The 13,280-nt window shown below is 41.4% G+C and overlaps 1 protein-coding gene and 1 long non-coding RNA gene across 4 annotated transcripts in view; both read right to left on the bottom strand.

Annotated features, from left to right (window-relative positions):
- LOC116045153 overlaps positions 1-13,280 on the bottom strand; it is an 810,130-nt gene that overhangs the window by 103,857 nt on the left and 692,993 nt on the right. The window lies entirely within an intron of this gene.
- Positions 5,044-11,337, bottom strand: stbd1 (starch binding domain 1). 3 transcript variants are annotated; one of them, XM_031292676.2, is made up of 4 exons: positions 10,902-11,337; positions 9,400-9,761; positions 8,817-8,928; positions 5,044-8,603 (listed from the first exon to the last, which is right to left on the bottom strand). In XM_031292676.2, the coding sequence occupies exons 1-4, from the start codon at positions 11,320-11,322 to the stop codon at positions 6,502-6,504; spliced, it is 2,997 nt and encodes a 998-aa protein (XP_031148536.2). In that variant the 5' UTR covers positions 11,323-11,337; the 3' UTR covers positions 5,044-6,501. The 3 variants fall into 3 exon arrangements, with proteins under 3 accessions (XP_031148536.2, XP_035847132.1, XP_035847133.1); XM_035991239.1 differs by having other exon boundaries at positions 5,044-8,928; XM_035991240.1 differs by having other exon boundaries at positions 5,044-8,930; positions 9,420-9,761.

The raw sequence follows: 13,280 nt of genomic DNA, 5'->3' as shown, positions 1-13,280 counted from the left end.
ACACACACACACACACACACACACACACACACACACATTGTCCTCTGGGACTGCCAGCAATGACATTACTGGTGGAGGACTGTCCCAGGAGGGCACAGATCCAGAAAAGCTTTCTGATCCACAAGAAAAAGACTTAGAAAAAGGTTTGTATATATCCCAGTGTATCGCTTTGTGTAGAAGTGCGCACAAAGAACTCCAAAGATTAATTACAGGTTTTAAAAAAAGCCAGTGACTGAAAAGATAAAATAGAGGAATTCATTCATATAATTACCTTTATTAAAGGGACCATTAGAAGTCATTAATTTTGCAAATCAGATCTCCTCACACGCATTGGCATAATGCACCTGAATGCCAAATAGATTCAGCATAGGGTTAAAAAAATAAAATACACAGTGGCATGATGCACCTGAATGCCAAATAGTCAGCATAGGGTTAAACAAAATATATATATATATATATATATATATATATATATATATATATATATTATAATATATATATATATACACACACACACACACACACTGGCATGATGCACCTGAATGCCAAATAGATACAGCATAGGGTTAAAAAAATAGAATATATCTCCCGTCTGCTCCGGTTTAACCCTTGTTCCTCCCCTCATGGCCATGCAGCTCAGTCAGCAGACTCGGCAGTCTCCATTGAAGGTCACAGAATGATCCCACAGTATGGAACAGGAATAAGGACTGGTATGCTTTATAAATAGCCTGCCTGTGTGGCACACCCAAACCACAACCATGGACTTTTTGATTATAAAACAACCTAAAGATAATATTTCTGATTAACCAGAAATTAGTTACACTTTCAACCACATTTTAATATTTCCCACAACCTACCTTTTGGCCCATATCAGTGAAATCAGAAGTCAATGAGAGCAGTGATGGAGCAGTTACAATAAAAGAAGTCAGTTAAATCTGTTATGCTATTAATGGACACTGACATTTATTGTTCCAGGAATAAAAAGCAGTTTGATTTGACACAGAAACTGGGATGAATAGGACAAGTACAAATGAACACAGACAGACAGATGAGACATGTACACTGACAATATCATACAATCTCCCTGGGTCAAAATTCAAGTGAAATGTTGCAGGCGGGTCTGACTGGTCAGCTTCTGTAAGAGGAGACAGCAGACTCGACTTAAAGAGAATGTCACACTTGGCGGTCCAACTTGGACTAGAGGATCACAGTGTGTGACTGTCTACCACCAGGCAACAATCTGCTGCTCTGTAGAAAGAGCAACCTTCTGATAACTTGGTCCCCCAGATGATGCCTTGTCAATGATCTATTCTCTTTTCACCTGGTCAAGATTTCCCCTTGACCAGCACTTTGGTACATGAAATATAATCGAAATCCCTCCAGATCATACACTCACCCATTCTGCCTGGGGCGCGTTCAGCCCTGACAAAACGTAGCAAAAATGTTTAGTGGTTAGTGGTTTAGTTGTGCACAAGCACGCTGGCTTTTTATACCACAAGTTTGCTGGTTAGGTAGCACCTCTGACACACCTACTAAACAAGAGAAACTCATGGTGCACACTATTTTGAGATTGAACGTGTCCCTGGTTTTCCATGTCGCTAACTGCCTTGTCATTTCAGCCCGGGCCACGCCCACCTGCCCTCTGATAACCCCTTTCCCTCCAGTTTCACCACATGACCTGCTCCTCCCTCTAGCTCACCTGCTTTCTACTTTCCCTGATTGCCCCAGCAGTTTGAATACCAGTCCACCCCCACTAATCACTTGCCAGGTTGTCATCTGTGCTATGCTAAGCATTAGCAAGTTGTGAGCTCATCGTTGATATAATATCAACTTTAAATTGATATGGTCAAGTTGTTACCAAACATTTGCTTTTACACGTGCAGTAGTTATGGAGCAGCGTTATCATTCATTTGGAGTTGAGTTTCCAGCCACCTGATTAATGTAAGTCCAATACTCACTTTATTTTAACTGTTTTGGTCTCTTCTAACTCCTGAGGGAAACAGTGAATGTAAATGCTCCAAGTTCCCCAGCTAGCCGCTAACTGTCTGTCTGCTGATGCTGAGCAGATAGTGAACATTGTTTTTTCACTGAAAAATGCTGCCTACTATGGCGGAGAGAGTGAAAGAAAATGGCAAAGTTGCAGCCTGACCGCTAAACAATAAGGTGCAACTTGTAAAGCTGAGGGGAGCTGCAGGATCAAATGATAATTCTCTGTAGGTTCATCACTTTGTGCGACCCGTTTGACATGGTCACAGTTTTCACATTGTCATTTGATAGTTTAGATGCTAGAATGTTGTTACCCTAACCCTGGTCCAGCTCACCGGATGTACAGTGCTGGGATAAAGCCTGACATTCGCAATGTCCCTCCCATTCCACTATCTCTACTTTGTATTTTGCAAAGGTATTGATGCTGCATCTGGGCTTAGCACCGCCCAGGGCGGCGGTGATTGGTTTAAAGAAATACAAACAACCCAGAGCGTTTTTTGGTTCTCTCATCCCAGAACAGATAACCGGAGTAGCCAGACCATACTCCAGCGCTGTGGGGATCCGTCTTTCTGGCAATGCGAGACTACCATAACCCTGTCTTTTAGTCAAACACAATTTTAACCCTTTATAGCTAGCCAGCTGCTAACTGGTGTTGACGCTTGCACATTATGGCACTTCTGTTCGGTAACTAGGGTCGTAGAAATGTGATCCTGAAATTGTAGTTTTCTCTATTGCAGGAACGTAGTATATAATGGAGATTTCACTCAGTACTTTCATGTTGTAGTGTGTAATAAACATTGCCGCCTCTAAGGTTTGTTTAAGGCACATTAGATATATAGTATTAATTATTTTGATGGACAACCGACTATTTTGCTCCCCGTAGCACATGATAAGCTATCACAGTGAGACACAAGAACAATAGTTATTCTAGACAACCTAACTCTGACATAGGGGTGTTTCCGGATCAGACGGATGACTCAGTGTTAAGTCTTTTGCCTTAACAGAGATCATCCACGGACCAATGGTAGCTTAACTGTTTAGACGTTTGACAAATGGTGTGTGTATTTGTAATTGTGTGAATGTCTATGTGGGTAGAGCGAGACATACAAAGAGTTAGAGTAAGTGGTGTCAGTTGTAAGCCTTGTGTCTAAATAAAGGATTACCTTCAACCTTAGAAAGTGCACACACTCCCACCTACCGCATTAGTTCTAGTGAGGGGTGTGTGCTACATGCCATTAAACATACACACATGACTTAGGAGAACATGTGAACATTACCAATAACCTCTGCCCACTTTCTCATAAAGTGTTCATCGGGGATCTTATCCAAAACTGGCTAGTGTGTCTGGTTAGTTGCACAGGAATAGGAAACCTATTCCTGGCATATGAGGCTTTCAGTGTAAACGGAGCCTCTGTATAACCTAATGATGGCAAATAGGCAAAGGTTCCCTGAACTCTTGTTTGGAAATAGAAAAGCGTGCAGAAATCACGTGACTTAGACCTGGCCAGAGTTCTGTTGACCCCATTTGAAGTAAGTCAAATGAGTCCAAAAGGCCTTGTTTGACTAAAAGGTCCATGGTGTGTCTTCAATGTTCAGGGGGTCTTCCAAATGTGGAACCACAGCAGGGATCACATTTCACAGTCACATTTCCATGTAGATGACACGCAGTGGCAGGTCAACATGGGAATCATGTTACTTCTTCTTATTAGGTTGGCAAAATGTGTTATATTCTTTTTACAATTTAATATAAACCTATATTAGTATTTGCTTAATTTATTCACCTTAAGCCTTCTCGTTGAATCACACTGAATGCTTTGTTTGCCTTTTTGAATGATTATTCTTTTCCTTTCCAAGTAATTACCATGCATGACTTACTCTGAATTCTTCTATATAGCCAACACCACTTGTTGTTTTCAGGCTGATTTTCTGTCTAACATGATGGCATTTGAGGGGCCAAAAACAGTAGAATCAGTGTCTCCATCCAGGGCTGGAGCTATATTATCATCTTTTGGTTGGTGTTGACAATGTGATGACAAGTCTGAGAAATCTGCAATGCCTTAGATTTGAACTTTTGCATTATTGGAGATACCTGATAGACCGTCATAATGAGTATAAACCTTTACAGGCATGCTTAAACGGGGCAGAGCAGGGCTGGGGGGGATGCCACGCTTAAACTCGTTTTTCACTAGAGGCGACGATGTTGTCACTAGTCTGCATTTTCTCTATCACTTGATAATTGTAAAGATATTGATCACACATAACACCATTTTCCTTCTTTTTTTTGAACTATTTTCCTTCCTGAGTAATTACCGTGCATGACTTACTCTGAATTCTTTTATTTGCTGGACTTCAAATGAACCATTGAGACCTCAGAAAACCCTCCTGCTCCCTGCAGTGCAGATAAATCATTTACAGCACTGGCAAAACATTGCATTTGTGCATGCGTACGTGCGAGTCCCTGGACTGGAAGATGAAGAGCAGCCTCTTTTCAGATGCTGTGATGTCACCTTCAGCACGGAGCTGAGTGGTGCTGACAAGCTGGCATGAAAACCTGCGTGCTAATGACGCTTTCTCTGCATGAGCCACCTCTGAGCCAGCTGGACTCGGAACAAGGTCACAGTTTTGGCTTTTGTTCCACATCACAGAAATTCAAGTAGATTTAGGCATTCGTTCAAAGATTTCTTTCAGTGCATAGCCTCAACAGATTGAATCTGTCTCTGTTAGGCTGTTTGTTTGTTGCAATAGCAGTTAATGTTTCACAGAAATGGACGCGGTAACCACCCATCATTTAGACATGTCTTTGACTGGTTGAGAAACATTCGAGTGGACCTGCCATATTGAGATACCAGTGTATAATTAGAATTGATTAACCAAGGTACATATGTGCTTTGATTCATAAAATATTTAGCTTAAGGGAAAGAACATCTAAGTGTTGTTCCCTTTAAATTATCCAGTGCATTAGTTCAAGTAATTAAGATAATTGAAATGGATTGTCAAGTTATTATTTAGTGAGTGAGAACATCCGGTCTTTCTAAAATGAATTTATAAGAAACATTAATTTCCAGATATGACAGACTTGGAAGATTTCTTTATTTGGTAACCACCTCCACCTTAATGACATTCAAGAGAAGCATTATCATCACCGTATTGCATAACAAGATACTCTGACATGATCTGAGGCATAGAGTCTATAGTCTGGACTGATTGCAACTGAAACTTGACAGAAAAAAGTGACCGTTGTTTTAAAGAAAATAATTAATATATTGCAAGTACAGTAAAGTTGTAGTGAAACTATGAAAATGGTGGCCAGCAAAGCTGTTTTTAAAAAGAAAAGCCAGGCTGTATAACACATTATTGGAAAAATTATGTATAGAAGGCACATTCATAGAACAACAATGGGACACTCATGCATGCACACAGTCCCACGAGATAAAAGCATCACCAAAGTTACAACTATAATCACAGTTTAGTGGTAAACACATTAGAATACCTGATCTAACACCAGTCGTACAGTATACGCTATACATGTATTTCTTTCATTATTGCTGTAGAAAAAAGGTAACTATGTGCATTTGTTGTCATAGATTGTTGGGGAGTATTCAAGCAGCATTATGGATAGTATAAGAAAGCCTCCATTTACACAAATTAAACACTTGCATTAAGTCACATTTTGAAAGAGGTGCAGTTTGCATAATCCTAGATACTGCCACAGAAAAAAAGGCAAATCTTTTATGTAATGCCTGTCTTTTGATGGCAATCTTTTCAGTTTCCTGAAAGATCCACTTAATCACTGGCTATTAGAGGTCAATCTAAGTCCCATTAGGTGACCCAGTTTTATCCCAGTGATCATGGTGTTGGGTATTGGCAGGTCTGGGCTGTAAAACCCTCACAATGGTTATAAGTAACCTTGACATCTATTAAAAAAAAAAAAAAAAAAAAAAGTATCCCAGTTTAAACCTAGACTGTCTACCAATTGATGACCCCAAAATTGACCAAACCAATGCTTATTAGGCCATATTCATGATATGAGACAGTATAAATGATAGGGGTGTTGAAATTAATCATTGCATCGATGCGATGTGGACAAGGACGATTCTGCATCGATGCAGTGACAGACCATAATCGATTTTTGCCTGATGTTGCTTGTTGATTTTTCTGGTAGCTGCTTTTTGTTTTTGTCGGTTGTGTTCAGACGCCGCTACATTCAGAAAGTGTCTTTTTTTTTTTTTTTAGAAGCAGATAAAATACAAAAGGGGAGTTCATATATATACCTGACTGCTTGAATTTGTTGAACACCATGTGTAGCAATATATAATAATATTGAGGTGGTGACGCATCGTGATATTGAATCGATTCAAATCGTTGACAGGATAATTGGATCGTGAACCCAGTGAAGCTTCACACCCCTAATAATGGTGTCATTATCTACTGTGGGTCTTGGTTTCTATCTGGTTCAGTATCCAGTACCAAAGCTTACTGTACACGCCACTCTCAATCTTGCTCGCACCTCACCTCTTACAAGCGTCCCCACCATTTGTGCACCAGGAGGTCATCTCCGTTGCCCGTATCAAGGAGGCGGTTGCCACATTCCTCCCAGCGACACACCTCCCCCTTGTCCACCACCACAAACTTCCACTCCACATGGATCTCTGCGGGCAAGCTGACCACCGTGGACCAGTTCCCATCCTTGGCTCTCTCTAGCGGGATGAATCCCTTCCAGTTCCCCAGCTCCTGCTGGTTCCCCGTGACAGCCACCGTCTGGTATGGCGATTGGGTGAAATAATGGATGCGAAAGGTCACGTTGACATGCTGGGGCATGGGCTGAACCGCCCCAATCTTCTTGTTATTTTCCGTGTTTTCGTCGACATGGGAGAGAGTGCTGATTTGTTTGACTTCAGTGGAAGGTGGGATGTCGGTTGTATCTATACAAGTGGAGTCAGTTACAGCAGAGCTGCATTGGTACTCTTCAGTGGGAAGCTGGTTGGTTTTTGTATTGTCTTGGGCAAAAGATGGGGCAGAAAGATTCATCCAAGGAAGGGCTTGGTAGTTACCATCCATGACCCATTCATTATGGTCCATAGTTGCCTCCATGATACTAATTTCAGCCATTTCATTGTCCTCTTCTATCGCCTTCTCTACTTTGTTTTCCTCCTCCTTTTTAGCACTTACTCCTGCTTCCTTCTCTTTAACCTCTACAGTAACTTTCACATCTGTGTGCTTTTCCAGGTCATTGGTGAAGCTTGTAACGCTGTCTGCAACCTGCGCCATGAACTGATCCGTCGCTCTGAGGTAACTATCCTCAACCTCATGACCAAACATGTCCTCGTTGGCTTTAAATGATTCATAATTAGTCCAACCTGTGCGCTCGCTGTGGGGTGGCTGGGAGTGACGTGATGGGTCAAGAACGAACACCATACCTGCTGTATCCTCTTTAATGACGGATAGGGCAGCATCGTTAGCAAAGAGGCTGTTTTGACTTTTGTGTGGATCACAATCCGTCACCGGAAGCAGCGTACTTTCAAAGATCACGTCAAACTCATTATCAGGGCTGACAGTCAAGCTTGAAATCCCACTCTCTTCACCAACACCAGCAGATGATGCGTCATCCCTAAGCTCAAATTGCTCGAAAGACGGAAGGGGAATTTGACACATGGCAGGATTGATGTTGATGTCCTCAATCATGATGGGAGTGCCACCAGTGGTAACTGCAAAAAAATCTTTGGTTTGGTCACTTTGTTGGTCTTGGGAGGAAGACAACATGTCGGGGCGTGATAGTTCTTTAGACATTATAGGTGAAGTAAGGCTAGCATTATTGCAAGCAGCTGCTTCAGTAGTGGAATTGACCCTCATCTTTTCAAAATTAATTTCCATGCGGCCACTTTGTTGGTCTTGGCTAGTGGATGGCAGGTGAGGACAAGATATTTCTTCAACTATTACAGAAGCAGTTTCGCTAACTTGGTCAACTGTACCAGAATCAGTAGCAACACTCGCCTTATCAAAAACGTCAGCCATTACATGGGCGCTAAGGTTTTCACCATCACAAGCAACTATTTCAGGAGCAGCAGCAACACTTGCCTCGTCAAAAGTTTCATTTCTTATGGTTTGGACACTTTGTTCGTCTTCGCAGCGAGATTTAACATGAGGGTCATGCACTTGGTCATTGCGTTCTTCAGCCAACATCATCGCTGTGCCATTTACATTATTTTCAGGCTGATTTTCTGTCTCATGTGATAGAATTTGAGGTCCAAGAATATTAGTAGAATTGGTGTCTTCATCCAGAGCTGGAGCTATTTTATCTTCTTTCTGTGGGTGTTGAAGATCTGATGACAAGTCGGGAAATTCTGCAATGCCTGAGATTTGAGCTTTTGCATTAGTGGTGATACCTGACAGACCGTCATCATGACTAATAGCCTTTATGGGCGCGCTCAAACAGGGCAGAGCAGGTCTGGGTGCCACGCTTGAACCTTCAGGTTCTTCACTACAGGCAACGATGCTGTCACCAGTCAGCATTTTCTCTTTTACTTGATCATCGTAAAGAACACCGTCCTCTTGATAACACGCAAGACCATTTTCCTCCTTTCGTTCAATCGCCACATCTTGCTCGTCAAACTGTGGCAAAAGGGCATCACATTTAACAGCTGCAAGTATGTTCAAGTGGTCTTCATCTAAAACTTCGCGAATTGGCGGCGTCACCTTGTCCATCTCCTGATCACACTGCTCGTGCCAGTTTGTTTCTTGTTCAGAGGTTGAGGACCAGATCTCAGCTTGTTGGTCAATTAGCTGCTCGTCATCACTGTGTTCACTCACATGAGGGTTTTTTTCGAAAAACACCAGATTGGTCAAAGCACACTGAACGTTTTCCTCCTCTTGTCTGGTTGTCTTGTCAGAATCGTCCATGTCTGTGGTCACGTCCTCATCTTCCTGGCATTCTGCTTTCAACACCTAGACCCATGAATAGAAAGTTAATATCTTCAGGTCTAACTTTGTCAAGATATAAACAAATACAAGAAACGCAAACTGCCTGTGACTGATCTCCTAGTCTGTGCTATTCTGAAACCACAGAGAGAATGAGGTCTGATGGAAATTAACATGTAGGTGAGAGAGAAATATTCCCACTGGGTTGGTTGCTCCAAATCCTTAAAGAAATAGTTCAGACGAATTGGGAAATACACATATTTGCCAAGAGTTGGATGAGAAGATCAATAGCGCTATCTTATCTGCTAAACATGAAGCCACAGGTGACCTGAGCTCAGCATAGCACAAAGCCTGGAAAGTGGGGGTAACATGCAGCCAGGCTCTGTCCTAAGGTAACAAAAGCACCTCTAAAGCTCAAATGTAAACGGACCAACTGTGACGGATGAAGTCTTAAATTTGTCTGTAGCTTACCAATAACTAAAGTAAATGGCTGCTTACCTTCTCTTCCTCCTCGTGGTTCTCATCATTATTCGGCTCAGGCTCCTTCCAGCAGCTGTCCTTCTTATCATGGAACTCTTCCAACACATCCTTGATGGCGTCATCCGTTTCACCCTGATGGCAATCAACCGCATCCTCCAGCACCATTTCAGCCTCAGTGTTAGGATCACTTTGCCGGCTCCAAATGGCCTTGTCTGCATACGCCTCTGCTACTTTGCAAGCGTCTGGTATGTGGATGTCACTCTTAGAAGGGGAATAAGGCGGAGGGGTCTTCTCAGCAGCACGGCGGTGCCTGATTTTCAGATCACTCCGAATCAGATCAACATCCTCCTTCACATCTGATGAGCCTTCATCACTCACCTCTATAACAAGATAGGAAAAAAATAATAAATCAATCTCTCTCTCTCTCTCTCTCTCTCTCTCTCTCTCTCTCTCTCTCTCTCTCTCTCTCTCTCTCTCTCTCTCTCTCTCTCTCTCTCTCTCTCTCTCTCTCTCTCTCTCTCTCCAGCTTTAACACAAATATACACAATTGTATAGTATATTGAGCTTATTGTTGTACTCTTTTCTTTTTATTCATGTCTGACATCATAACTTAGTAGAATAGATGGTTTTCTAAATATTAATTAGAATGGTTGGTGTTGACTTACCTACAGACATTTAAATTGTAAACTAATATTTGATTAAACCAGCATGCTTACTGTATTACAAAGGACGGACATAAAAACCAGGTAAGATTTAGTTTTTAAACTTTGCCTTATCCACATAATACTTTTTTTTTTTTTTTTTAATGACAACACAGCAGAAGATCTAATCACAGGATAGGTACTTAATGCAATCAGCAACTGTCATTGTCTGTTGTCTGTCTCCTCCATTTAACGCCTTATTGGACCTGACAACAATCTCTCTTATGTACCTTGTTAGTCAATTTGATCTTAGTGTGTCTGCAGCTGAATCCAGTACACTAAAATTAGCTAAATGTAATGAAATTATCAAAAGGTAAAATAACTCATAATTCAGAGAAATGACCCCAGTGGGTGTTATTTTATCTCCTGGATTATTAATATGCGTTCATGTGTAAGCAGCATTTAAGACAAGATTGAGCTAAATTTTATTTACCTCTGAATTGTAGTGTATAAATATTAAGTAGCACGGAAATACTCTATATATAAGTACAAGTAGCACAAGTACAGGACTTGTACTTGGCTACATCACTGCCAACATTCACCAACAATATTTGTACTGCTATAGTAATTTTAATAAAGCCTTTTAAAATGTCTATTTAAATCAGTATATAAATGTCAGCTTTATAGTAGGCTACGTTAGTAAATATTAATAGCCTACTGATAATATCTGCAGTATGCTGTTACACTTTTAAATGCATGGCGTCGTATGTGGTATCATCATATGATCACATATTCCTCACATTTCTAATGTGGATGAATCTTGAACCCAAACACCATCACCTATCGCCTTGTATTCTTGTTATCTGTGGATCTTTTTACCTGTTGACTCCACGGAGCTCGGCTGCATCACCGATGCGTCACTCTCCTCTCCGGGGCTCTTGCTGTCACCGTCGGCGGCTGTGGCCTTCTTCCGCTTCCCCCTCACGGTCCGGTAGATGATGAAACCCGCCAGCAACGACGCCATGGCTACAAGAGCCATAGCCACGGCGGGACCGTGGCGCCCGATCATGCAGAAGAGAGAGGCCAGGTCCACGCGTCTCTCCACGGCCACGGTGTTGCCGTTGTTCAGCGGCATCGCAGAGCCGGTTGTCCTTCTGTAACGTCTCTGTGTGTACTGACTGGAGGCCTGGCTGGGGCTGCTGCAGGCTGTCACCGCTGTGCGCTCTCTCCTCCACGTTTCCAAGTGTAGTGACCTCTTGTTGCTGCAGAGCTGCAGACGGTGCAGGTGCGAGCTGCTCATTGGCTGGCTGGATCACAGGGACTAGGCATTCATTCATAAAATAGCGAAAGGGGCGTGGTTTGTATTTCACACCTCCCACTAAAATCCAGTGTCATTTGTCCCATTAAAGGCAAGGCAAATGTTCTCTTCCACTAAGTGTGTGTGTTGATGACATTTGTTCAAATTTAAGTTTGATCACTGGACGTGGCTTTTTTTTTTTTTTTTTTTTTTTCGTGCAACTGCATGCAGTTTAGAGCATCTTCTAAAATGTGAAGGCTGTTTGTGGGCCTGATTACATTTCAAACAAGCCAATGGGCCTTTTTCACAGCAGACATGTTGACTTCATAGTAGGAAAAGCACAGCTGAAATTGATAACCTTAACGATGGCTCAGTTCCATCAAGTGTCCCAGTAAAGCTATTTCAGTGAGTCAGCATGCACAATACCAGGACCTCTCCTAAGTGGAATGCAGCCATCATTAATGGCTTTGAATACACCTGTGCTTTTCCTACTATGACATGTCAACATGTCTGCTGTGAAAAAGGTCTGTAATGCTGTAAGGTTTGAGACTGCAAGAAAGTAACCCAATTAAACGTATTTGTGTTATTTGAATAGCTGAATATAGCTCAATAAATGCCAGTAAATCTTCCTCTTTCTGTTCTGATGAAGGTACCATGCCATTCATTCTCCGATCTTGAAAGGTTACCCAGTTTCAGTACATCTTGTGTGACATCAAATGTATATCAAGATAATTTGTCAAACAAAAATCCATTTTTCATGAAGTGTCCTAACATTACTGATTTCACCCACACACATATTATGCAAAACGGCTGCACTGTATTTCTGTAATCTTCATTTAACATGTAGCATGAAACTGAGTCAGACAGTGAACTACTTAACCCTCTGAGGTTAAAAGGCATTTTTTAGATTTCTTCTTGAATTATTCTTTTAAGTTGTTTTTTTTCTCGCATAAAACTGATCCACATGTGTTTCATATCAAAATGTTCAAAACAAACTCAGCTTTCTGAATAGCAATGCCCAATGTTGCTCCAGAACATTGTATAAAGAAATAATTTGTCCCCAAAGCAGAAATATTTCTCAAATCTCTTGTGAAAACATACCTACACTCAATTGTTTTGGAGCTTGAAATGAGTTAACAAAAGTCTTGGGTTGACAAAAGTAGCATAATATATGAATAAAATGGTAAATAAATGTCGTGAAATGAAATTTTGTAATAATGCTTTTTGAGTAAGAGTGTGGCTGGGGACTCTCCTAAGTCTTTAGTCCTCAGAGGGTTTAACAAGCATTGGTAATGATCAAGTGATGGGAGGGGTGACATGAGCTCCACCCAGTGGAGAGCTGTGGCAATGACAATGAATGTTGCAGAAGTCTGGGAAGAAAAAGAAAAGAATTGAGGAGACAGAGCGAGGGGTGTAGCAGCATCCACTAGATGTCATAAATAGGCCAGCAAACCACTCAGATGATCACTGTCGTGGGAACAGATTTGTAAAGTAAGCAAAATGGTAGCTTATCTCTGGTTTTATAACAAGCAACCAGTGGTGGAATGTAAGCACATTTACTCAAGTACTATACTTAAGTATAAAATTTAAGTACTTTACTTGAGTCTTGTCTTTCTCTTCATTCCCCGGGCACTGTAAATGGCTGCCCACTGCTCCCTTGAGGGATGGGTTAAAATGCAGAGAACGAATCCCGCTATACATGTATGTGTATGTGACAATAAAGTACTATTACTTTTTCATGCCACTTTCTACTTCTACTCCACTACATTTCAGAGGGAAATATTGAACCTTTTACTCCACTACATTAATCTGACAGTTTTAGTTACTTAACAAATTCAGATTTTTGCACACAGAACACATGTACTTTATAAAATACTATGTTTTATTATAAATTAAACTACCCAACAATATAACGGCCTACAAGTCCAGCTGAAATGACTGGACTTAGTTGATTGACGGAA

Source organism: Sander lucioperca, chromosome 14 (genome assembly GCF_008315115.2).
Source record: "Sander lucioperca isolate FBNREF2018 chromosome 14, SLUC_FBN_1.2, whole genome shotgun sequence".
NCBI lineage: Eukaryota > Metazoa > Chordata > Actinopteri > Perciformes > Percidae > Sander > Sander lucioperca.
The sequence above is the reverse complement of the archived record's forward strand: the minus strand, read 5'-3'. Positions and strand labels throughout refer to the sequence as shown.

Excerpts from the sequence above, each read along its gene's own strand:
- stbd1 (XM_035991239.1), bottom strand. The coding sequence starts at position 11,322 with ATGAGCAGCTCGCACCTGCACCGTCTGCAGCTCTGCAGCAACAAGAGG. Across the intron at positions 9,762-10,901 it reads GAGCTCCGTGGAGTCAACAG|AGGTGAGTGATGAAGGCTCA; the intron begins GTAAAAAGATCC and ends ATCTTGTTATAG. Across the intron at positions 8,929-9,399 it reads ACCACGAGGAGGAAGAGAAG|GTGTTGAAAGCAGAATGCCA; the intron begins GTAAGCAGCCAT and ends TCATGGGTCTAG.